The 24,705-nt window shown below is 44.5% G+C and overlaps 1 protein-coding gene across 6 annotated transcripts in view; it reads right to left on the bottom strand.

Annotated features, from left to right (window-relative positions):
- The window catches only part of TAMM41 (TAM41 mitochondrial translocator assembly and maintenance homolog), a 110,625-nt gene that overhangs the window by 49,484 nt on the left and 36,436 nt on the right, over window positions 1-24,705 (bottom strand). For 3 of the 6 annotated variants that reach the window (XR_014295596.1, XR_014295597.1, XM_082639408.1), the window contains exons 6-7: window positions 16,730-16,895; window positions 15,169-15,231 (exon numbers count right to left, since the gene is read on the bottom strand). Coding sequence is in view for 4 of the 6 variants with exons in the window: in XM_082639408.1 (XP_082495534.1) it covers window positions 15,169-15,231; window positions 16,730-16,895 (229 nt within the window). In the remaining 2 variants the exon portion in view is untranslated. The other 3 variants (XM_082639409.1, XM_082639407.1, XM_082639410.1) reach the window with 3 other exon arrangements.

Below are 24,705 nucleotides of genomic sequence, written 5' to 3'. Positions count from 1 at the left end.
CTATATGGCCTTTATTATGTTGAGGTAGGTTCCCTCTATGCCCACTTTCTGGAGAGTTTTTATCATAAATCGGTGTTAAATTTTGTCAAAAGCTTTTTCTGCATCTATTGAGATGATCATACATGGTTTTTATTCTTCAAATTGTTAATATGGTGTATCACATTGATTGATTTGCGTATATTGAAGAATCCTTGCATCCCTGGGATAAATCCCACTTCATCATGGTGTATGATCCTTTTAATGTGTTGTTGGATGCTGTTTGCTAGTATTTTGTTGAGGATTTTTGCATCTATATTCATCAGTGATATCGGTCTGTAATTTTCTTTTTTTGTAGTATCTTTGTCTGATTTTGGTGTCAGGGTGATGGTGGCCTTGTAAAATGAGTTTGGGAGTGTTCCTTCCTCTGCAATTTTTTGGAAGAGTTTGAGAAGGATGGGTGTTAGCTCTTCTCTAAATGTTTGATAGAATTCACCTGTGAAGCCATCTGGTCCTGGACTTTTGTTTCTTGGAAGATTTTTAATCACAGTTTCAATTTCATTACTTGTGATTGGTCTGTTCAGATTTTCTATTTCTTCCTGGTTCAGTCTTGGAAGGTTATACCTTTTAAAGAATTTGTCCATTTCTTCCAGATTGTCCATTTTATTGGCATAGAGTTGTTTGTAGTAGTCTCTTAGGATGCTTTGTATTTCTGCAGTGTCTGTTGTAACTTCTCCTTTTTCATTTCTAATTTTATTGATTTGAGTCCTCTCCCTCTTTTTCTTGATGAGTCTAGCCAGCAGTTTATCACTTTTGTTTATTTTCTCAAAGAACCAGCTTTTAGTTTTATTGATCTTTGCTATTTTCTTCTTTGTTTCTATTTCATTTATTTCTGCTCTGATCTTTATGATTTCTTTCCTTCTACTAACTTTGGGTTTTGTTTGCTCTTCTTTCTCTGGTTCCTTTAGGTGTAAGGTTAGATTATTTATTTGAGATTTTTCTTGTTTCTTGGGGTAGGATTGTATTGCTTTAAACGTCCCTCTTACAACTGCTTTTGCTGCATCCCACAGGTTTTGGATCATCATGTTTTCTTTGTCATTGGTCTTGAGGTATTTTTTGATTTCCTCTTTGATTTCTTCGGTGATTTCTTGGTTATTCAGTAGTGTATTGTTTAGCCTCCATGTATTTGTGTTTATTACATTTTTTTCCCCTGTAATTTATTTCTAATCTCATAGCATTGGGGCCAGAAAAGATTCTTAATATGAATTCAATTTTCTTAAATTTACCAAGGCTTGATTTGTGACCCAAGATGTGACCTATCCTGGAGAGTGTTCCGTGTGCACTTGAGAAGAAAGTGTAATCTGCTGGTTTTGGATGGAATGTCCTATAAATATCAATTAAATCTATCTGGTCTATTGTGTCATTTAAAGCTTGTGTTTCCTTATTTATTTTCTGTCTGGATGATCTGTCCATTGGTGTAAGTGAGGTGTTAAAGTCCCCCACTATTATTGTGTTACTGTTGATTTCCTCTTTTATAGCTGTTAGCATGTGCCTTATGTATTGAGGTGTTCCTATGTTGGGTGCATATATATTTATAATTGTTATATCTTCTTCTTGGATTGATCCCTTGATCATTATGTAGTGTTCTTCCTTGTCTCTTGTAACATTCTTTATTTTAACATCTACTTTATCTGACAGGAGTATTGCTACTCCAGCTTTCTTCTGATTTCCATTTGCATGGAGTATCTTTTTCCATCCCCTCACTTTCAGTCTGTATGTGTCCCTAGGTCTGAAGTGGGTCTCTCGTAGACAGCATACATATGGGTATTGTTTTTGTATCCATTCAGTGAGCCTGTGTCTTTTAGTTGGAGCATTTAATCCATTCACGTTTAAGGTAATTATTGATATGTATGTTCTTATTACCATTTTCTTAATTGTTTTGGGTTTGTTTTTGTAGGTCCTTTTCTTCTCTTGTGTTTCCCACTTAGAGAGGTTCCTTTAGCATTTGTTGTAGAGCTGGTTTGGTGGTGCTGAATTCTCTTAGCTTTTGCTTATCTGTAAAGCTTTTGATTTCTCCATCAAATCTGAATGATATCCTTGCCGGGTACAGTAATCTTGGTTTTAAGTTCTTCCCTTTCATCACTTTAAATATATCATGCCACTCCCTTCTGGCTTGTAGAGTTTCTGCTGAGAAATCAGCTGTTAACCTTATGGGAGTTCCCATGTGTATTACCTGTCATTTTTCCCTTGTTGCTTTCAATAATTTTTGTCAATTTGATTACTATGTGTCTTGGCGTATTTCTCCTTGGGTTTATCCTGTCTGGGACTCTCTGTGTTTCCTGGACTTGGGTGGCTATTTCCTTTCCCATGTTAGGGAAGTTTTTGATTATAATCTCTTCAAATATTTTCTCAGGTCCTTTCTCTCTCTCGTCTCCTTCTGGGACCCCGATAATGCAAATGTTGGTGCATTCAATGCTGTCCCCAAGGTCTCTTAGGTTGTCTTTTCATTTTTTTTCTTTATTCTGTTCCGCGGCAGTGAATTCCACCACTCTGTCTTCGAAGTCACTTATCTGTTCTTCTGCCTCAGTTATTCTGCTATTGATCCCATCTAGTGTATTTTTCATTTCAGTTATTGTATTGTTTATCTCTGTTTGTTTTTCCTTTAATTCTTCTAGGTGTTTGTTCTGTAATCCTCCAGGTCTTTGTTAAACATTTCTTGCATCTTCTCAATCTTTGCCTACATTCTTTTTCCGAGGTCCTGGATTGTCTTCACTATCAGTATTCTGAATTCTTTTTCTGGAAGGTTTCCTATCTCCACTTCATTTAGTTGTTTTTCTGGGGTTTTATCTTGTTCCTTCATCTGGGACATAGTCCTCCGCCTTTTCATTTTGTCTGTCTTTCTGTGAATGTGGTTTTTGTTCCACAGGCTGCAGGATTCTAGGTCTTCTTGCTTTTGTGATCTGCCCTCTGGTGGATGAGGCTATCTAAGAGGCTTGTGCAAGCTTCCTGATGGGAGGGACTGGTGGTGGCCAGAGCTCAGTAAAACTTTAATCCACTTGTCTGCTGATGGGTGGGGCTGCATTCCCTCCCTGTTGGTTGTTTGGCCTCAGGTGACTCAGCACTGGAGGCTACAGGCTCTTTGGTGGGGCTAATGGTAGACTCAAGCCCGGGAGGGCTCACCTCAAGGAGTACTTCCCAGAGCTTCTGCTTCCAGTGTCCTTGTCCCCACGGTGAGCCACAGCCACCCCTGGCCTCTGCAGGAGACCCTCCAACACTAGCTGGTAGGTTGGTTCAGACTCCTATGGTGTCACTGCTCCTTCCCCTGGGTCCTGATGCACACACTACTTTGTGTGTGCCCTCCAAGAGGGGAGTCTCTCTTTCCCCCAGTCCTGTTGAAATCCTGCAATCAAATCCTGCTAGCCTTCAAAGTCTGATTCTCTGGGAATTCCTCCTCCTGTTGCCAGACCCCCAGGTTGGGAAGCCTGACGTGGGGCTCAGAACCTTCACTCCAGTGGGTGGACTTCTGTGGTATAAGTGTTCTCCAGTTTGTGAGTCACCCACCCAGCGGTTATGGGATTTGATTTTACTGTGATTGCGCCCCTCCTACTGTCTCACTGCGCCTTCTCCTTTGTCTTTGCATGTGGGGTGTCTTTTTTGGTGAGTTCCAGTGTCTTCCTATAGATGACTGTTCAGCAGTTAGTTGTGATTCCGGTGCTCTCGCAAGAGGGAGTGAGCACACGTTCTTCTACTCCACCATCTTGAACCAATTTTGCAGCTTATAGGTCTTGAATAATCTTGTTATAGATTGAATGTTTGTGCCCCCTCAGAATTCTCTCACCACCCCCACCCGCAATGTGATGATGTTCAGAGGTGGGGCCTTTGGCAGGTAACATGGTCATGAGATTAGTGAATGGGATTAGTATCCTTATAAGAAGAAACATGAGACCTTGCTTTGGGTCTGCTGGCTCCACTGTGAGAGGAGACACTGGGAAAACAGGCCTCTGCAACTAGGAAGATGCTCTCGCCAGAAACCGACCATATCAGCAACCCTGGTCTCAGACTTCCAGGCCCCAGAACTGTGAAAAATCAATTTCTGCTGTTTATGAGCCAACCAATGTGTGGTATCTGTCATGGCAGCCCAAACTGACCAAGGCTGATGGGAAATACTTATTTTATCCCATAAGCAGTGGGGAATCATTTTAGCTTCTTGAGGAAGAACCTGACCCAACAAAACAAAAACACTTGCAGAAGAAAAGAGTAACAAAAACAATAATAGAAAGTAATGACAGAAGTGACATTTACTGAATACTACCAGGCAGTGTCCTAGTACATAGGACACTTGGCTTGCAGGACCTTCACTACAGCCCAAGGAGGTCTTTACTGTTATTCCCTTTTCAGAGATGGTAAAACTGTTCAGAGACACTAAGTAACTTGCCCAAAGTCACACAGCTAGTCAGCAGTGGAGCGAAGATTCAACCCAGTTTGATCATATCTTAAGGCTGAGCTCTTTTGTGTTGGAATGAGCTGAACCCAAAGGTAGAAAAAATTAGTAGAAAACTATTGTTCAAATTTTCAAAAGAACCTAAGGGTCTGCACTAGAGCACTGGGCAATGGAAACAGGGTGAGGTGGAGACAATCTGAGAAAAGAAAGACAAAACCTGAGCTTGGACTGAAGAGACGATGTGCCGGGCGAGGGAACAGATGCTGCCTCCCCCCATACCCCCATTTCCATCCATCTGTCAGCTCCTCCTGCAGTCCATGAGCTGGAGGGGAGGCAGGCTCAGGTCCAAGCTCCTTGGCCTGGTTCCCCCTGGCCATTCCTGGTGCAGGGATGGGCAAGTTACCCATTAGGGCCCAGGAATCCAGACAGAGGCTTGCTGGGAACTGCTGCAGTTCCGTTGCTTTTCTAAGAGAGCTTCTGAAAGGAACTCTGTCTCCCCAGATGCAGATGGGGGAGCACACAGCCCTTGAGGCTGTTGTCAGGGGTCTCAGAGTTAAGAGGAGAGCTGGCCTTAGTGTGATGTCAACATGGCAAAGGATGGAGAAAGGAGGGAAATTGGTCTGCTAACCCCCTGAATCAATCCAACTCTGAAGCCCACCAACCTCTGACTTTCCAGTTCTTTGAGCTGATGAGTCCTTTGTCGTTTCCTGCTCCCCACACACTCCTGTTACATGGGAAAGCTCTGCATCGGTCTGTTGCAGGTTCCTCACTTGAGTCACTGCCACACACCCTCATGGAGAACAAGGAGAAATTTTAAACACCCAGATCCAGGAAGATGCGGACTGGAGCTCTCACTGGAGAAAACCGAGTGAGCGGATGGAGCTGAGGCAGACAGAGCCAAAGCTCCTGCCCTAGCACGGGGCCGCCGGTCCACAGCACATGCACCACTGCTTAGACCTCCGACCCTTGCTGCCAAACAGACCACAGCCGAAGCTCTCAGGAAAGCAGGGCCCAGATGGTGCTGTGTGTAAAGAGGACTCTTCTCATGCTGAGTCCTCAAAGGTATTGGTTCCCCCTGGATAAATGTCTGACGCATACATTTCCAAAATCCAGTACAGTATCATGCAAACCAAGACCTCTTCAAATTCAACCAAATAGGTCAGAGTAACAGACGTTGTTCTGTCAAAAAGGATCATTTTATTCAGCTACACATAACATAGATAAAAGCAAGCAAAATCAGGATGTTTTTCTCAGCCATCCTTTCCACATTTTATGCAGTTTTAGAGAACTATAAATCACTGATTTCTTCAGGCCTAAAAGAGAAAAGAAGAGAGAGTAAGAACGCTGAGGCTTACTGAGTGGATGCTCAGTGGAGGGCCTGTGGTATTCGGATCAGACTCATCCTTGGAGTAGAACAGCGATGGGCTAACTGGGGGTCCAGGAGAGCCTGGGGGCCTGACAGGGTCCAGGAGACCCTGGGGGCCATCATGATCAACGGGAGGGAAAAGACTGATTTCCGCATCTGCTGAAGCAGTGATACAGATGCCAAAGGCACCCAAGCTTCTGGGGTAAGGGAGCCCTTTCAGATAGGAGCATGCTGCAACCTTTGAATTGAGCAGCTTTTTGAAAAAGGAGGAGAAAGAAAGGCAAAGACAAGACGCCGTATGTAAGTGAGCATCCTTGGCCCCCTTTCTAGCCCCCGATGCCTCCCAACCACCCCCAGCGCACTGCTGCCATGTCCCTGCATGTGACGCCGGTTTGCCTGCGGTGAAGGGCGTTCCCACCACGCCCTGCCTGGTAGACGCCAAGATCCTGTTCAGATTTTTCCTCTGGAAGCACCGGGCTCCCCGGCCGATTCAGACACTGTTCTTCCTGGTCCCACGGCGCCTGTGCTGACGCCCAGCTCAGCACTCACCACACTGCACAGTGCTCTCCTGTCCCTCTGCCTACCCCGGGAGCTCCTTGAGGACAGGGACCTTGTCCTATTCATCCTGGGTTCCCCATCACCTAGTGCAGCACTTGGCACACAGCAGGTGCTCAGTAAACACCTGCAGTGACGGAACAGATGCACCTTGTTCAGACACCTGCCCTTCCAGCACCCCATCTATTGAGTCACAACTGCCTGATGAAACCAGAGGAGAGGCTCTCGGGGGGTTTACGGGAAAGAAGTCTGATGGCATGGACTAAGCGGGGTGCTGCTGTCTGTCAGATCTCACAGGATCCTATTTGCAGACGGTGTTACAGGCTTGACCTTCTTTGTGTTGAGGATGAGATCATTCAGTCTGTGTTTCAGGATGTGGCCCAAAGATCTGAACAGTCTTTTTCACCCTGGGATCCAGACGTGGTCTGCGCTGCAGGTGTGACATGTAGTGTGGGCACCGCTCACGAGGTATAACAGGACCGGTTCCGGAGGCTCTGAGCACTGGCGGGTAAGCGCTCTTAAAAATACCTGATCATGTTACCTGCAGGCCGCCTCATGCACTTAGGACCTTTTACGAGGCCACTGCAGGCAGCGGCAGGTAAAAAGGCAGGGCACTGATAAAGTCATTAGTGAATGCTTCTAGAAGCTGTGGCCTCGCTTGTCCACTGACTGACTCCTGCAAACTGAGACTCGTCAAGAAACTCAGAGCTCCTTTTCCTGCCTCCACCCCTTTTAATTTTCTCCCTGGAGCAACCACTCTGGTAAACCTCACCCACTCGAGCACTGGGACTGGAATCTTATTACGTAAGGTGCTTTTTAAAATTCCAGGCAGAACCGATCAAGACACCAAGGTAGCTGCACACAGTAAGGCTCAACGAGGCAACCCCAGGGCACTGAGTCACAGCGAGAGGAAGTGGCATCGACCACAGTGAGTCCCAGCTCAGCTTCACAAACCTTCCTCACAGACTCCGGGGAGCTTAACATTTAAGGTAAATATACCACAGTCCAGGAGCGGCATCGTGGAGCCATTTTTTGCTGCTAGTGGATAGAAACCTCCCTTAATTAAAAAGTCTCTCCCTTCGACAGCTCTGCCAGAGACATGTTCTCAGGATGGCTGCAGCAGGGGACTGATCTGGCAACGGCACTGGAATGGGAGTCAGGAGAGCGGGATGTTAGTCCCCGCTGGGGACAGGGAGACATCCTGTCTCTGGACATCGACTTCCTCATCTGCAAACTGACAGGTGGGATTAGGTTACGGGTTCTCCAACGAGCGGCCCACAGACAGACCTCAGTCTGAGAACTCCCTGAAGCTGCAGGGAGGTTTGCTGAGTGTGCACACGTGCGCACGTCTGTGCAGAGGGCCCAGAGTTTTAGTCAGAGTCTCACTGGGAGCCAGAATTTTCAAAAGGTTAAGAACCAAGAGATTAGAAGGAAGGATCCTGCCTCAATATTCTAGTTGCAATGAAGGTGGAGGACTAAACTTCATGAACTTGGAGTCGGCAATATTTCCTAAACAGGACACAAAAAGCTGTTAACCTTACAGGAAAAAACTGATAAACTGGACTAAGTAAGATTAAGAACTTTTCATCAAAAGACACCATTAAGAGAGTGAGACGACAAGCCCTAGAGTGGGGGACTTTTGCATTCCACTTGTCCAACGAAGGATCCGTATCCACACTATACAGAGATTTCAGTGTAAAAAAAAAAAAAAAAAAAACAAAACGGCAAACAATTCAAAAGAAAAATGAGCAAAGGTAGAATAGGCACTTCACAAAAGAGGATATCTACGTAAGCATGTGAACAAATGCTCAACTTTATTGGTCATCAGGAAAGTGTAAGTTAAAACTCCAATATGATATGTCTACTCACCTACCAGAGGGCCTAAAAAGAAAAAGACCTACTATCAAGCACTGGTCATGGAGGTACTGCAGCAGGAACTCTGCTGCTTGGAGTGTAACCGAGACACTTGTTAAGTAGTACCTACCACAACTGGACATTCACACACTTTATTTTTGTGTGTTTTTTTTTTTTTTTTTTTTTTTGCGGTACGCGGGCCTCTCACTGCTGTGGCCTCTCCCGTTGCGGAGCACAGGCTCCGGACGCGCAGGCTCAGCGGCCATGGCTCACGGGCCCAGCCCCTCTGCGGCATGTGGGATCCTCCCAGACCGGGGCACGAACCCACATTCCCTGCATTGGCAGGCGGACTCTCAACCACTGCACCACCAGGGAAGCCCCACACACTTTATGATACAGTAATTCCACCCGTAACTAAAAACTTAACAGAAATGCATACCTACGCTCACTCGAAGACAGGTACCAAAACATGCATAGCAGGACTCTTTGAAATAGCCCCAAACTGGAAACAACCTGGTAAATCATCAACAGTAGAATGGATGAACTGTGCTCTAGTCAGACGATGGATGAATTGCAATGAGAATAAATGGACTACTCCCAACACCACGAGGAACCTCACTGCTGTTACAAAGAGGGAAAGACGTGAGAGAGTACGTACTTATATAAAGTTCAAAAATGGGCAAAACAGAAGCGTGGCATGAGAGGTCAGGAGAGTAGGTACTCTGGATGGAGCAGCGACTGGACAGGGCACAGTGGGGTTCTGGGGGAACTGGCCCTATTCTAGTTCTTCATCTGGGCACTGGGTTCACGAGTCTGTTCACTTTCTGAAAATTCACCAAATTTATGGTTTGTGTACTTTTCTGTATATATGGAGACTTTCCCTACTACCAGAAAATTCAGAACCTTCCATTTATTCAGTCACTGAAATACACTGAACAGGCATTTCTTGGGCACCAACACATACGGGACATGGAGCTAGTTGTTGGGGACACCGATATGAACAACAGTCCTGTCTCTGCCCTCACAGAGTTTATAATCCACAGACTTCTACTTGGCCGACACTGAGCTTTTGTTTGGTTTCTGCTTCCTTTCTAAAGAAGACGATGGTGATTTAGGAAGTCTGCATTTAGAATGCGTCTTGAAGGAAGACAGCCTGCTAAGAGAGAAACTGTACTCTAAGAACCATCACTGTTGACTTTGCTCCTTCCCCAGTGGATAAAGGTGCAAACATCTCCTTAGTGACATCCTGTTTAGGAAGATCCTTATTTACCTAAAGCTGGTCGTTATGAACACTGATTAGTATCCAAAGTCAGGATTTTTTTTTGGAAGCGAACGGAAATCTACTCTAATATATGGCTCCTAAGGTTTTTCTTCTGTTGATTTCCATCATGTTTCATGTTACCTACAGCAAAATCACTGCATATGTAAGACTATGAATTCCCTGTGTGACCTTAAACTGATAGGTCCAGTGACAGACAAAATTCTCCAGGAAACAATGTGAGGCAGAGATGAGATCAGGTTGTGAGAGGTCTCTATCTTCCCATAATCCTATATTTCAGATTTTTAGGAGAGAAAATCAGCAAGCCCCAAACATTCTTCCAATTAATTTCCAACCACAGTTAGCTATATCTACAAAGAAAATCTCTTCTGAGGCAGTTTTATTTTTAAAACTTTCAGGTTTAAATGATAAATACATCACCAGAAAAATCTTTATTATCGTGTGTTCTTCTTATTGAAACATGTAGGTACCAAAAAATGGGGATAAAATGTTTCAGTTATAAGAGATGAGAAGGAGAGGATAATCAATGATACATTCTATCACTTTCAAGAAAGGGCTGGTAAGGACCGACCGAGGCATGCCGGAATCTTTTTAGGAACAAGACTAAACCTGTCTTGTTAAAGTTGAATCTTTTGAAGTTACAGAGGTACATAGGTATTTGACCCCACAGTTAATTCTGATTGACCAGAAAGTCAGGTGGGGAAAAATAAAGCAACATTTCAAAGATTAAACTTGTCATCCTCCCCCACGTTCCCTCACCCCAGGAAAGGCACCTCCGTCTCCGCTCCCCAAGCCAGAAACCTGGGAGCTTCTCTGGCTCCTCTCTGCTTCACTGCCCAAATCCCTCCCATCACCAAGACCTAGGGATACGCCTTTCAAGTACTGCCTGCATCTCTCCTCTGCCTCTCCTGCAAAACCCTGAGTCAGGGCAGCCAGGCCTCCTCACCTGGCGGGCTGCGGCCGTAGCCGATCAGTTTCCCAAGCAACAGCATCATCTCCCCCCAAGCTGCTCTCTATCCTCTCGCTATAGCAGTCTTTCGACAATCCTTCAGCGGCTCCCCTCTCCCCTCAGTGAAACTCTGGATTCCCCTTCAGGCTTTTACAGGCCTTCCCCTGTCTGGCTCCTGCTTGCTTCTCAGTCTAACTGCTAAGCCCCTGACCCATTTCTCCCCAAGCTCCCCCCAACCCCCGCCGTCCCCCAAAGATGCAAACAGTTCCACTCCTCTCTACTCATTCAGGTTAGACACATAAATGACTGTGGCTGATCAGAACATGATGTTTGCTTGGCCGGGCTGAGCCGGGATGCTGTGTGCTGCTGCCCTGCAGGGCGGCGCAGGCAAGGACCAGGAGGCTCAGCAGTCTCCTGCTTTCCCGAGCTGCCTGGCTGCAGCTGCTGCCCCGAGACCCTGATAAAAACCGGGCTGCTCCATTAACAGCACAGTCTAAGAAGTCAGTATTATCTTCCCAATAACCAACTCCCAGGCTAAAGGGAAAAACAGTGTTTGGTTTTGGAAGGAGCTCTGTACTCACCTTGGAACGTGGGTATATCTGATGGTAGGGGAATTTCAGGGAACTAATACAGACAGAGTGTCAGACCACATGAGGACACCTGCCGTGTCACCCAACACAGTTCATTAGAAAGGGCAACCCTTCGGGCTGACATAGAGCCTGGCTTCCGTCTCTTCCAGGAAGAGACTGATACTTAGATCTAGACTCACTCAAGTTTATAAAGCACCTACTAGGTACTGGGTACATACCGGACACTCTCACAACATGCCACAAGTTAGGTATTAGTATCCCCTCCATTTCAAGGCAGAAGGGCTGTTAACATACCAAGGTCACAGAGCGAAGACGTGAACTACAACTTGGAGCCAAGGCCTTCTTATCACAATCTTAGCTTCGCTCTCTCTGAATTGAACAATATTTGAATATAAAAGTTATTCACTAGCTAAGGAGACCCTTCCTTTTTACTCCCACAGTGAGCGGCTGGTTGCAGAGGGGAGGAGTGATAAGGGCTACAAAGGAGGAAAAGTGCAACCAAATAACCTGGGATTTTTCTCACGCTGCAGGTGATACATCAGCTGGCTGAAAACCTGACCACAGGCAGACCTTGGGAGGTTTCAGGAAGATGCCCCCAGCACAAGCCAGGCAGAACAGCAGCAATTATGACCACACCCAGAGGACTTCTGAAGAGCAGCGCACAGGAGGAGAGAGGTTCTGAAGCTTGCTGTGAAGTTAGAGGACAGAGAAAGAGTAAACCAGCCACTCAGGGCCTACGGTCGCTAGTTTACTCCAGCTGGAGACCTAGTGACGGGGCTACTGCTAGTTGAATAGGAAAATGCAAGGAGGCATGTTCTAAAGAGACGTCAGGAAGCTTTTAGGTAATGATACCAAAGAGGAAAGACCAGGCACTGTGCTGGTGCTCTTATATGTCTTAAGATATAATTTTCACAACCCAGTGAGGCAGGCATAATTATCCCTATGAAATTAAAACTAAGAAAAATTAGGTAACTTACCCAAGTCACAGTAGTTAAGCTGGAGTTCAAAGCCTAATCTCTGAGGCTCACAAACCCCTGCCCTTGGCCTGGACCACCTTCATCATAGCCCTCAACCACCATAAACCAGAGAAGCCAGAGCACAGGGTAAGCAAACCCAGCGAAATCTGAAGGAATGCGCATCACCATCCACAATTCCTGCAATGTCAGAGCAGGCTGCAGATATTTGGTCACTCTGGTTCCACAATCCAACGAGGCATCTTTAGAGGGGAAGGGAGAAAAGCAGTGAGCACTCAGAGGAGGCAGCACTGAGCACTCCACCGCCACAGGGAAATCTGGGCTGCGGGTTCCATGAGATGATACCCACTGCCCTCTGCTGGCAACCAGGAAGAACAAGAGGAAAGAGGACCAAAGATCCATTTCAGGTTGACCTGTCAAGAGATGATGAGGGTGGATAGAACTTCCCTGGTGGCGCAGTGGTTAAGAATCCGCCTGCCAATGCAGGGGACATGGGTTTGAGCCCTGGTCCAGGAAGATTCCACATGCCACGGAGCAACGAAGCCCATGCACCTCAAATACTGAGCCCGTGTGCCACAACTACTGAAGCCCGCATGCCTAGAGCCCATGCTCCGCAACAGGAGACGCCACCACATTGAGAAGCCCGTGCACTGCAACGAAGAGAAGCCCCCGCTCGCCACAACTAGAGAAAGCCCGTGCGCAGCAACAAAGACCCAATGCAGCCAAAAAAAAAAAAAAAAAAAAAAAAAAAAGAGATGAGGGTGGATTTTTAAAAACCTTTTATTAGAGATGAATTAAGCTTATAAAAGAACAGCATAATATGTTCCCATGTATCTTCACCAGCTTCAACAATGTATCAACTCACAGCCAATCTTGAGTCATCCCCACCCTTACCCACTTCCCTCCAACATGTTTTCCTTTGAAGCAATTCTCAGACATCCTGTCATTTCATCTGTAAATATTTTAGTATGTATCTCTACAAGAAAATGATTTTTTAACCCCATATCACCAGCATTATCACAACTAAAAAAAAATCAACAAATCTAGTAGTTGCTTATAGCACAGGAAGCCAAAAATAAAAAAAGCCAAAGTATCCAGCCTCACCCAAGGATTATGGTAAGGGAGCTGCAATCTTGCAAAACACAGATTAATAGCCTGAGCCGCCCAAGCAAACAAAAGCACCTCATCTTCAGCCTTGCCAGGATAAATCAGCAAGAAAACAGATTAAATAAATATCTTAATTGGAAATGCAAAGCTATGCACCCCTGAGTGGTAGGACAATCTTCAGCTGAGTAGGTTTGGCACATGTGCTACTAAACCTTTGTTGACGGGCTGAATCTTTCCAAAGATTCAGGAGGGCAACACTTGGCTGTGTCCCCAGGCAACCAGAGCGAGGCGTTAAGAGATGTGATCATGCAGCTCCCTGGCAATCTCAAGCCAGGGATCAGAATCAGGCTGAAAGGCCACTCCCTTCTTCAGGTTCCCTCTATGCCATTTATCCCTAGTGCTGCAAACTTCTATTTACGTGTCTGTCTCCCCTTCTAGATGATGAAGCCCCTGAAGGCAGGATGGTACAGGGTTCACCCTATATCCTGCGTGGCGAGCACATAAGGGATGCTCAGTAGACAGCTGCATAAAGAGAGACTGAACTGGAAAAGTCCGTCATCAGACAATACCAAGTGTTGGAAAGAATGGGGAGAAACAAGAACTTTTGTTTGCTCCTAGTGGGATGATAAAATGATAAACCACTTTGGCAACTTGGCAATATCCAAAGATATGCTCAAATGTTTAAGCCCATAACACAAGAACAGGATGTTTTAAATTTTAAAAAAAAGGAATATTCAGAGAACAAAAAAAGAAAAGAGCTCCTAGAAATTAAAATAACAAAAATAAAACAACTCAATGGAAACTAAAGTGGAGAAAGCAAAGCAAAAGGACAAAGAGATCAAAAAAAGGACACGAAAGAAAGAAAACCAAAGGACCAGTCTAGGAGGTCCAACTGTTTGAATAAAAGGAGCTCCAGAAAGAGAAGAGAGAAAACAGATGGGAAGAACGAATACAATAAATTTTTCCTATATTCTTATACTCTGAGTTTCCAAACTGAAGGGCAATGAGTATTCAGTGTAACAGATAAAAACAGACTCACATCAAAACACACCACTGAGAAACTTCAGAGCCCTGGGGTTAAAAGAAGACCTAAAAGGCTTCCACAAAGAACATACACAAAGGATAAAGAATCAGAACTTGCTAGAAGTGAGAAGATAATAGGAGCAACGGTATCAAAATTCTAAAGGACAACTATTTCTAATCATCTCCAGCCTAAGTCTCAGTCAGGCCTGAGGGTGGACTAAAGATACACTTGGCCACACATGGGCTCCAAATCTGCCTCCCCTGCCCCCTTTCCCACGAAGTTCCCGGATGGTGTGCTTCACCAAAATGAGGCTGTGTGCCACAAAAATCAAAGACACCAGATACAGGAAACAGGGTTCCTCACGTGAGACAGGTGATGACAGCCTCTGTGGGAAAAGAAAGCTGTGCAGGCAAGGAAAAGGGTATCACATGGCGCAGCTATGAATCACAGTAACACAGTCAGACAATGGAAACTCAAGATTGGCTTCGCTAAAGCTACGGCACAACCATATTTGGAACACAGAGGGATGGGTGGGTGTGTGTGTGTGTGCGCATTGGTGGGGGCAGTTGAATTCTAATCTGCTAGAGTGAGAAGTCCACAGATGATGCCTAAAGTTAAAAGGAGAGAAGCAGCCATATATAAGCTCATTATCCAGAGAAACAGCAGTGGAAACAAAAATAACCCACCAGGAGAGTCAGCAGTGGTTGTCTCTGGAGAGGAACACTGGCCGGGGGGAGGGCAAGGCACTGCTGTTTTCGCAACAATATCATGTGTAACTCCCACAGATATAAAAACGCAAGGGGAAACCTGCACATGAGGAGTAACTGGGAAAACGCAGAGGGGCAGCAAATCCTCCCAGCAGCACCTCAGACTCCGGACTACAGCGCCATCTGCCTGTCTATATGTTACTGCGGTGTCCTAGGTTAGGACCATCAAAATTCAGCATTTCACAAGCACTTGCAGGATACAGATAAAGCTTTACGTTTTAACCAGGAGCCCTGAGGCTGCTCAATCCAGCAGGTACGTTAAGTGTGGATTGTGAACAATTCTTACCAGCAGTGAAGATGCCTTTGGTGCTCTGTCTGATACTGGAAGGTCTCACGATTGCTGAGAGCCCTGTGAGGGAAAAAACAATAACAATGCCCAAAAAGCCAGATGTGAGTCATCCTAACACTTTGAAAACCTGAACTAAATATTCTTTCCAGCTATACAATAAAACCAGCAAATCTATCTCTGGTGTCAGAGTGACAGGGAAAAGAGTATCAGGATCGAGGTCCAGGAGACTGGAGCTGCCAGCTGTGTCAACGACCAGCTGTGTCGCTGACCAGCTGTGTGAACACAAGCAAATGACCGCCCCACTCTGGCTCTGGGATGCCTCATCTTACAACCAGTGGGTTAGGTGACCCTTGAAGGTCATTTTTTTCACTTTAAATCTGCTTAAGTCTGCTGGTTCTCAATTCCAAGATGTGAAAAGATTGGGGGAAAAAAACACCAAACGTTTCTGCCTAGGAGGAAAACTTATTCTGAAATCACTCAGAGGACTCCTCAGTGAGGACAGCGGGACAGTCCTTCAGGCCCTCAGAAAGGCAGAAGAACTCACACCATGACCAGAAAAGACACGCCTCCACGTGTATCTTCAGAAGAGGTACCCGGCACCCTAGGCACATGCTCCGCTCTGCCCGACGGGCAGGTCTCTCCATGCGACACCATCGCTGTGACTTGCATCCTGCCAGGTGGCCGAGCTGTTCCCTGGGGAAGCTCAGCAAATACATACTCAATGGTAAACGGTGAGCTCATCTGAGGGAGGGCATCATTTTCAACTTCATGATTTCCTTACTTACTGACTGACCTTGTAAATTACCTGTAACACCTCAAAAGGCAGCAAGTCTCTGAAGGTCAGGCTCAGATTTTTGGTCCACATTGGGGATGACATGACGAACAGGGGCCATGTTGGAGCAGACCTACTGTGCACAGGAGCTACACCAAGGGGGCGTCGGCCGAGGAGAGTGGTGTTCTTGATGTTATAAAAGCATTAAAAATGTCACCAGTCTCGGGCTTCCCTGGTGGTGCAGTGGTTGAGGGTCCGCCTGCCGATGCAGGGGACACGGGTTCGTGCCCCGGTCTGGGAAGATCCCACATGCCGCGGAGCGTCTGGGCCCGTGAGCCATGGCCGCTGAGCCTGCGCGTCCGGAGCCTGTGCTCCACAACGGGAGAGGCCACAGCAGTGAGAGGCCCGCGTACCGCAAAAAAAAAAAAAAAAAAAAAGTCACCAGTCTCCATCCTCCTCAGACCACCATGAGGAACAAACACATGTCTTTGAAATAATTTCTAAACGTTATGCCCTTGGGACCAAAAGAATCATTGTTTCCCTCTCTGTCAGTGATTTAGGACCCAGGGATCTGAAAATAGAAGTACTTTCAGCACCCTAGTTCAAACAAACAAGAATTTAGGTTGGGAAAACTCCCAGACTGTTAGTGCTTTCTTATTCTGAGAGGAAATCTCTCTCTCCATCTCACTAGGCAAGAAAGAATAGAGAACCCGTTTCAGCCACAAAGTTTGCTCCCCCCGACCCCCTCCGGCCAACACTTCCTCCCGGTCAGATTCATGCACGTACCTAGACGCACCACGTCTCCACAGTCGGGGTCATGAGCCACTTGTAATAAAGTTTCTTCCACATCTCTGTTTTTTCCAGGAGGGTCCATAATATGATTTATTTGTTGCTGTAAGGTTTTGGGCAATGTCATTAGCTGAGTGAACTGTCCTTCTGGGCTTTTATCGATCTAAGGAAAAAAAAAAGATGATGTCTATGGAAAGTGCTTTGAATTCCATAAATATTCAAAGCACATGGCTTCTCCTTAAAACCACACAAACATATATGAACTCACACCTAGTAGACTAGGCAGATGCTAAGGAGACTTTCTCCTTTCTGAAACTAAATGCCTAGGTGTTAAGGATTCTAAGTTCCTTCGAACAAGTTAATTCTTCTCCTATGATATTCTGTTTGTACTTAAGAAATTTCTTTCAAGAATCAATTTTTGACTCTCAGTTTTAAAATTTCTATTTGTTCTAAATCCGGTAGTTAAAGAAAGTAAAATTTCAGCTAAAATTCATCAACACACTGGCACATCCAAGTACTCATTTTCTTTTATTTATTTATTTATTTTTGGCTGTGTTGGGTCTTCGTTGCTGCACACGGGCTTTCTCTAGTTGCGGCGAGCATGGGCTACTCTTCGTTGCGGTCGTGGGCTTCTCATTGCGGTGGCTTCTCTTATTGTGGAGCACGGGCTCTAGGCGCACGGACTTCAGTAGTTGTGACATGTGGGCTCTGCAGTTGTAGCTCACGGGCTCCAGAGAGCAGGCTCAGTAGTCGTGGCCCCCGGGCTTAGTTGCTCCACGGCATGTGGGATCTTCCCAGACCAGGGCTTGAACCCGTGTCCCCTGCATTGGCAGGCGGATTCTTAACCTCTGCACCACCAGGGAAGTTCCCCAAGTACTCATTTTAAACACAGGGGCACAAAGTAACATAGTCAGTAACATGCAGCCAATCAGAGAGTGGGATCTAAATTTGTGTCTCCTGTCTGTAGGGCCTTTTATGTACCATGCTGTATTTCATAAACTGTAGGAATAAACTGATGACACAGACTAATCTTTATTCACTTTTAATCCCCCGGCACAGAGTAAGTACTCAAAAAACATCAGTTGAATAGAGGATGAATAACTGCACCAATAAAGCTTAGTTGTCATTATTTCTTAAACAGCAGTAAGTTATACCAATGGTTTCTGTTCCCAGTGTATTCTAAAATACATCAAATTTAAAGAAAAATACAGAAATAAAACATATATAAAACTATGCATTAGACTTTACTTGGAAACCTGTGAATCAAAAGTTATCCATAGAGCTAAGCCCACACCCAGCTTCCCTAACTCCTAGTCTAATATATTTTACGTCATGGAACTAAATTTTTCCAAAATCATGTAAACATCGACTGCCTACCAAGGTGAAAACCAGCACCACTGCCCTCAGCAGCTCATCACATTATTCTCCCAGTAAGAATCTGTCTTGTATTCTTTCAACAAGCATTTAGGTTTTAACTTTAAGAGAACAGTAAGAAAAAAAATTAGATAAATGAATGTATTAAATTTTAGATTTGGATTTTCCAGATATGACCAACTTTCTTAATAATTAGAATTCATTCATTCTACCATTTTTTCATTCAACAAATATTTACTGAGTATATGCCAATGTCTAGATTTTCTAGTTTTATCTATAAAATCTATGCAAAAAAGAAGCAAATGCTATTATTTAGTGGCTCCAATAAAGTGAAGGATTTTTTAACCTAAATATTTCATATTTATCATTGAGATGGTCATAAATTCACAGGATTCAACCTCTACTTAGCTTTGGTTAGATAAATGACAAAAAATGTGAATATTTCTGTAAAATATGCTAGAAATGACATTTATAGACTCATATTTTGGGGCCAAGTATTGAGATTAGTCACTAGGATCTTGTATTTCAAGGCTTTACCTATGAAACTTCCAGGAATTTTAGAGATGCCAAAATGGCTGAGTAATATGAGGAATTAGAAAACAGTATTTGCCACTGCTTTCTCTTGAGGAAAAGAATGCACTGGAGTTTTTGTTTGAAAGCATGTGTTTAAAGACAAAATATTAGGTGACATGTTCAAATAAATTGCAAAATTCTAATTATCCTTACTCTTCAATTCTCATTAAAACACAAACGTGAAAGCATTCAGTTAAATTATGAGTCAAATTGCATTTTCAAAGCAGACATGGAAAAGACCACATGTTCTATGATTCCATTTGCAGGAAGTGTCTAGAATAGGCAAATCCACGGAGTCAGAAAGTAGATTAGTGGCTGCCTGCCAGGAGGGGAAGCTAGGTACTGCTACTGGGAATGGGGTGTCTTTTTGGAGTGATGAAAATGTTGTAAAAGATTGTGGTGATGGTTGCACAACTCTGTAAATAGACTAAAAACCACCGAATTTTATGGTATGTAAATTATATCTCAACAAGGCTGATGTTTTAAAAAAGCAGATAGGGGCATACGATAGTGGATGCTGTGTTGCACCGACCAGATCCTGGCTTTGGCGCAAGGTCCTCATTCTGCCAGCTGCTGGGAAAGCTGGCTGACTTCCTGTCTCAGAGTCCCTCCCAGAACTGTCCTCAGGCAAAGGGAGCTGCCTGTATCCAAAGACTGGAAAATGCAGGAGTACAAAGGCCTGGTCTCTTTGCCCCAAGTGGGGACAGCCAGGAAGGGCCATCGAGCTCCACAGTGCCATCACGAGATCAGATGGAGTCTTTGTTTCTAATCTCCCCAATCCTGATCCTACACAACTGGTACCAAGAGTGGTCCTAGAAAGCACATTCTCAGACAGCATTTTGGAGCTATCGTAGTGTAGAAGGCCAAGTGGAAGCCTCTGAAGCTGCCGTTCTCACCCCCTGGCCAAAAGAGTAATGAAAAAACAAAACCACATCACAGGAGGAATGGCAGAGATTAATGCCACCTATAGACCTGAAGGATGCAGGGGTGTGATGTTTAATTTTGTATGTCAACTTGGCTAGGCTATAGGGCCCAGCTGCTTGGTTAAACTTTAGTCCAGATGTTACTGTAAAGGTATCTTTTTAAGTCAGTAGACTTTGAGTAGCAGATGACCCCCGTTAATATGGATGGGCCTCATCCAGTCAGTTGAAGGCCTTATGAAAAAAGACGAAAGTTTCCTGAGGAAGAAGGAAGTCTGCCTCCAGACTGCCCTCGGGCTCAAGAGTACAACATCCTCTTCACTGGGTCTCCGGCCTGCTGGCTTGCCCTGCAAATTTCAAACTTGCCAACCCTCACAATTCTGTGAGTTAATTCCCTAAAATAAATCTTTCTCTATATATCCTATTGGTCCTGTTTCTCTGGAGAACCCTAATACTAGAGCTGATGGTCCCATCATACCTCCACTGAGTCTGGCCTTCACAAAATCCAAATGGATTCTGGCAGATTGTAGCAGACCACCACAAACTCAACCAAGTAGAAGCCCCGCTGTATCGGCTGTGCCAGAGGTGGTAAGTCTGCTGAAGCGTATCAACAGAACCTCAGGTACCTGGACGGGGCCACGGACCTGGCGAATGCATTCTCTGCCATCCATAGAGAAAGGAGGATCAGAAGCAGCTCGCGTTCATACAGGACAGAGAAGAGTGCACCTTAACGATTTGCCTCAGGGCCATGTTAACTCCCCCATCCTCTGTCATAAGACATTCAAAGAAAACCAGACTATTTGGATATTCTGTATAATCTCATTGGTCCACTACATCAATGACATGTTGCTGCTGTTACCTGGTGAGCACTAAAGGGCAAGTACACTGGAGGCCTCAGTAGATATATGCACCCCAGAGGGTAAAAGATAAACCTCATGAATTTTGAGGAGCACACCACATCAGGGAGGTTTTTAGGGGTCAAGTGATCTGGAGCACTCTGGGACATCCTCTCCAAAGTAAAGATCAACTTGCGGCATCTTGTACCTCTCACCACTAAGAAAGAAGCACACTGCCTGAGAGGCCTCTTCAGGTTCTAGAGGCAGCATATTCCACACTTGGGAATAATGCTCAGAGCCATTTACCCAGTGATATAAAAGGATGCCAGGTCTGTGAGGGGCCAGAGCGGAAACGAGCTCTGCACTAGATACAGTCAGCAGGGTAAGCAGCCCTCCACCGCGTGGGCCATACATCCCTGTAAACTATGGTACTAAAGGTATCCTCAGTGTACAGAGAAGCCCTGGGAAGCTACAGTGGGCTCCCAGTAGGAGATCACAATGTAGACTGCTAGGGTTCTGGAGCAAGGCCACGGCATCTGTAGTGAAGAACCACGCGCCATTTGAAATCAGCTCCTAGATGCTACACCCTGGCAGAGACGGAGCTTCTAACCGTGGGACATCAAATGACCATGTATCAAGAACTGCCCATTATGAACTGGGATCTGCCAGATTCACCAAGTCATAAGGTCACGAAGCTCAAGAGCAATCCACTGTAGGATGTAAGAGATACACCAGCACTGGACATGAGCAGGGCCAGAGGGCACAAGTCAGCTACACAAACAGGAAACCCAGACCCCCATACTTCCACTGTTGCACCAGCATATAATGTTCTACTTCTCCACTGGCTCATGCACATGGCTACAAGGAGGCTTCTGGAGGAGGATAAAGGATGAGCTTGCTTCATGGATGATTTGGCTTGTAGTATGTACAGGGTGAAAATGATGCATTACAGCCGCACCCAGGGATAGCCTGGAAGACACTGATGAGGAGCTATTGTCCCAATGAGTATGCTGCAGGTGGCACACCTGGTTACCCACTTTACATGGAAAAAGTGGCCCAAGATAAAAATATATAAAGACTCAAAGAGTGGACAATGGTTCTTTGGTTGGTTAGGGACCTAAAAGGAAAAAGATTAGAAGGTGGAAGACAGGATTTGGGGGAAGAGGCATGTGGATGGACCTATGGGAGGGGACACAAAATATGAAGATCTCTGTATTGTACGTTAATTCTTCCTTCAGAGAGCATCCAACACAGAAGAAGCAACAACAACCAAAAGAACAATTTAGCCAGTTGATTCAACAGGCTCTTTCATCCCAGTTATGGCATAACAGCTTGTAGCAGGAGTAGTGGGCGGTAGGGATAGAGGCTCTGCCCAGATCCAATATCGGGGGCTTCTACTCACCAAGGCTGACTGAGCCACTGCTGCGGTTGAAAGTCTATCCTGACAGCAACAGAGGCCAACACTGAGATCCTCATAACACGATCATCTCCTGAGACTAACCAGCCACTTGGTGATAAGTTGACTACACTGGATCCCTTCTACCTGGGAATGGGCAGCAACTCCTCTTGCCTGGAAGTCACTCATATTCTGAGCATGGGCTTGCCTTTCCTGCCCACAGGACTCAGCCAATACCACTGTACAGGGCTCACAGGGCACAGGTGCAGGACGGGCACAGGATCACGGCTCCACTGTTCCTACCACACAGTGCGCCAGAGCTGCCAGCCTGGGAGAGCAGTAGTTCTCAAAAAGGGGACATTTTTGGCCCCCACAACAAAGAATTATTCAGCCTAAAATGTCAACCATGTCACTGTTGAAAAACCCAACGAAAGAGCTTTGAAGAAGAGCTGAGCAACAGCTTAGAGATGATAGCCTGTGACAGTGAGGCACAGTATATGCCCTAAATTAATGGCTGTTATAGAGTACTATGTCCCCAACTGCTAGACTACATGAGTCTGGGAACCACAGTGTAAAAGGAGAAACAGACTTGCTTACTGTCATTCCCAGGAACCACCTGGGCAATCTGTGCTTCCCATCTCCACAACTTTAGGACTGTGGGTCTAGAGATCCTAGTTTCCAAAGAAGAAATGCTTCTCCCAGAGGACACAGTAAGCATCCTATTAAACTTAAAGCTATGAGAGGGCAGACAGCAGAAGCAACAAGAACTACAATCCTGCAGCCTGTAGAACAAAAACCACATTCACAGAAAGATAGACAAGATGAAAAGGCAGAGGGCTATGTACCAGATGAAGCAACATACATATCAATAATTACCTTAAACATGAATGGATTAAATGGTCCAACCAAAAGACACAGGCTCGCTGAAGGGATACAAAAACAAGACCCATATATATGCCGTCTACAAGAGACCCGCTAGGGACACATACAGACTGAAAGTGAGGGGATGGAAAAAGATATCCATGCAAATGGAAATCAAAAGAAAGCTGGAGTAGCAATACTCATATCAGATAAAATAGATGTTAAAATAAAGACTGTTACAAGAGACAAGGAAGGACACTACATAATGATCAAGGGATCAATCCAAGAAGAGAATATAACAACTATAAACATATATGCACCCAACATAAGAGCACCTCAACATAAGGCAACTGCTAACAGCTATAAAAGAGGAAATCGACAGTAACACAGGAATAGTGGGGGACTTTAACACCTCACTTACACCAATGGGCAGATCATCCAAACAAAAATTAATAAGGAAACACAAGCTTTAAATGACACAATAGACCAGATAGATTTAATTGATATTTATAGGACACTCCATCCAAAACCAGCAGATTACACTTTCTTCTCAAGTGCACATGGAACATTCTCCAGGACAGATCACATCTTGGGTCACAAATCAAGCCTCAGTGAATTTAAGAAATTTGAAATCATATCAAGCATGTTTTCTGACCACAATGCTATGAGATTAGAAATCAATTACAGGGAAAAAACTGTAAAAAACACAAATGCATGGAGGCTGAACAATACATTACTAAATAACCAAGAGATCACTGAAGAAATAAAAAAGGAAATTAAAAAAACCCTAGAGACAAATGACAACAAAAACACGACGATCCAAAATCTACAGGATGCAGCAAAAGCAGTTGTAAGAGGGACGTTTAAAGCAATACAAGCCTACCTCAAGAAACAGGAACAATCTCAACTGAACAATCTAACCTTACACCTAAAGGAACTAGAGAAAGAAGAACAAACAAAACCCAAAGTTAGTAGAAGGAAGAAATCATAAAGATCAGAGCAGAAATAAATGAAATAGAAACAAAGAAAACAATAGCAAAGATCAATAAAACTAAAAGCTGGTTCTTTGAGAAGATAAACAAAATTGAAAAACCACTGGCTAGACCCATCAAGAGAAAGAGGGAGCGGACTCAAATCAATAAAATTAGAAATGAAAAAGGAGAAGTTACAACAGACACTGCAGAAATACAAAGCATCCTAAGAGACTACTACAAACAACTCTATGCCAATAAAATGGATAATCTGGAAGAAATGGACAAATTCTTTGAAAGGTATAACCTTCCAAGACTGAACCAGGAAGAAATAGAAAATCTGAACAGACCAATCACAAGTAATGAAATTGAAACTGTGATTAAAAATCTTCCAAGAAACAAAAGTCCAGGACCAGATGGCTTCACAGGTGAACTCTATCAAACATTTAGAGAAGAGCTAACACCCATCCTTCTCAAACTCTTCCAAAAAATTGCAGAGGAAGGAACATTCCCAAACTCATTCTACAAGGCCACCATCACCCTGACACCAAAATCAGACAAAGATACTACAAAAAAAGAAAATTACAGACCAATATCACTGATGAATAGAGATGCAAAAATCCTCAACAAAATACTAGCAAACAGAATCCAACAACACATTAAAAGGATCATACACCATGATCAAGTGGGATTTATCCCAGGGATGCAAGGATTCTTCAATATACGCAAATCAATCAATGTGATACACCATATTAACAATTTGAAGAATAAAAACCATATGATCATCTCAACAGACGCAGAAAAAGCTTTTGAGAAAATTCAACACCCATTTATGATAAAAACTCTCCAGAAAGTGGGCATAGAGGGAACCTACCTCAACATAATAAAGGCCATATACGACAAACCCACAGCAAACATCATTCTCAATGGTGAAAAACTGAAAGCATTTCCTCTAAGATCAGGAACAAGACAAGGATATCCACTCTTGCCACTCTTATTCGACATAGTTTGGAAGTCCTAGCCACGGCAATCAGAGAAGAAA

Source organism: Mesoplodon mirus, assembly GCF_964341445.2.
Source record: "Mesoplodon mirus genome assembly, chromosome: 12".
NCBI lineage: Eukaryota > Metazoa > Chordata > Mammalia > Artiodactyla > Ziphiidae > Mesoplodon > Mesoplodon mirus.
Note: the sequence above shows the minus strand (reverse complement) of the source record. Positions and strands in the feature narration are given on the sequence as shown.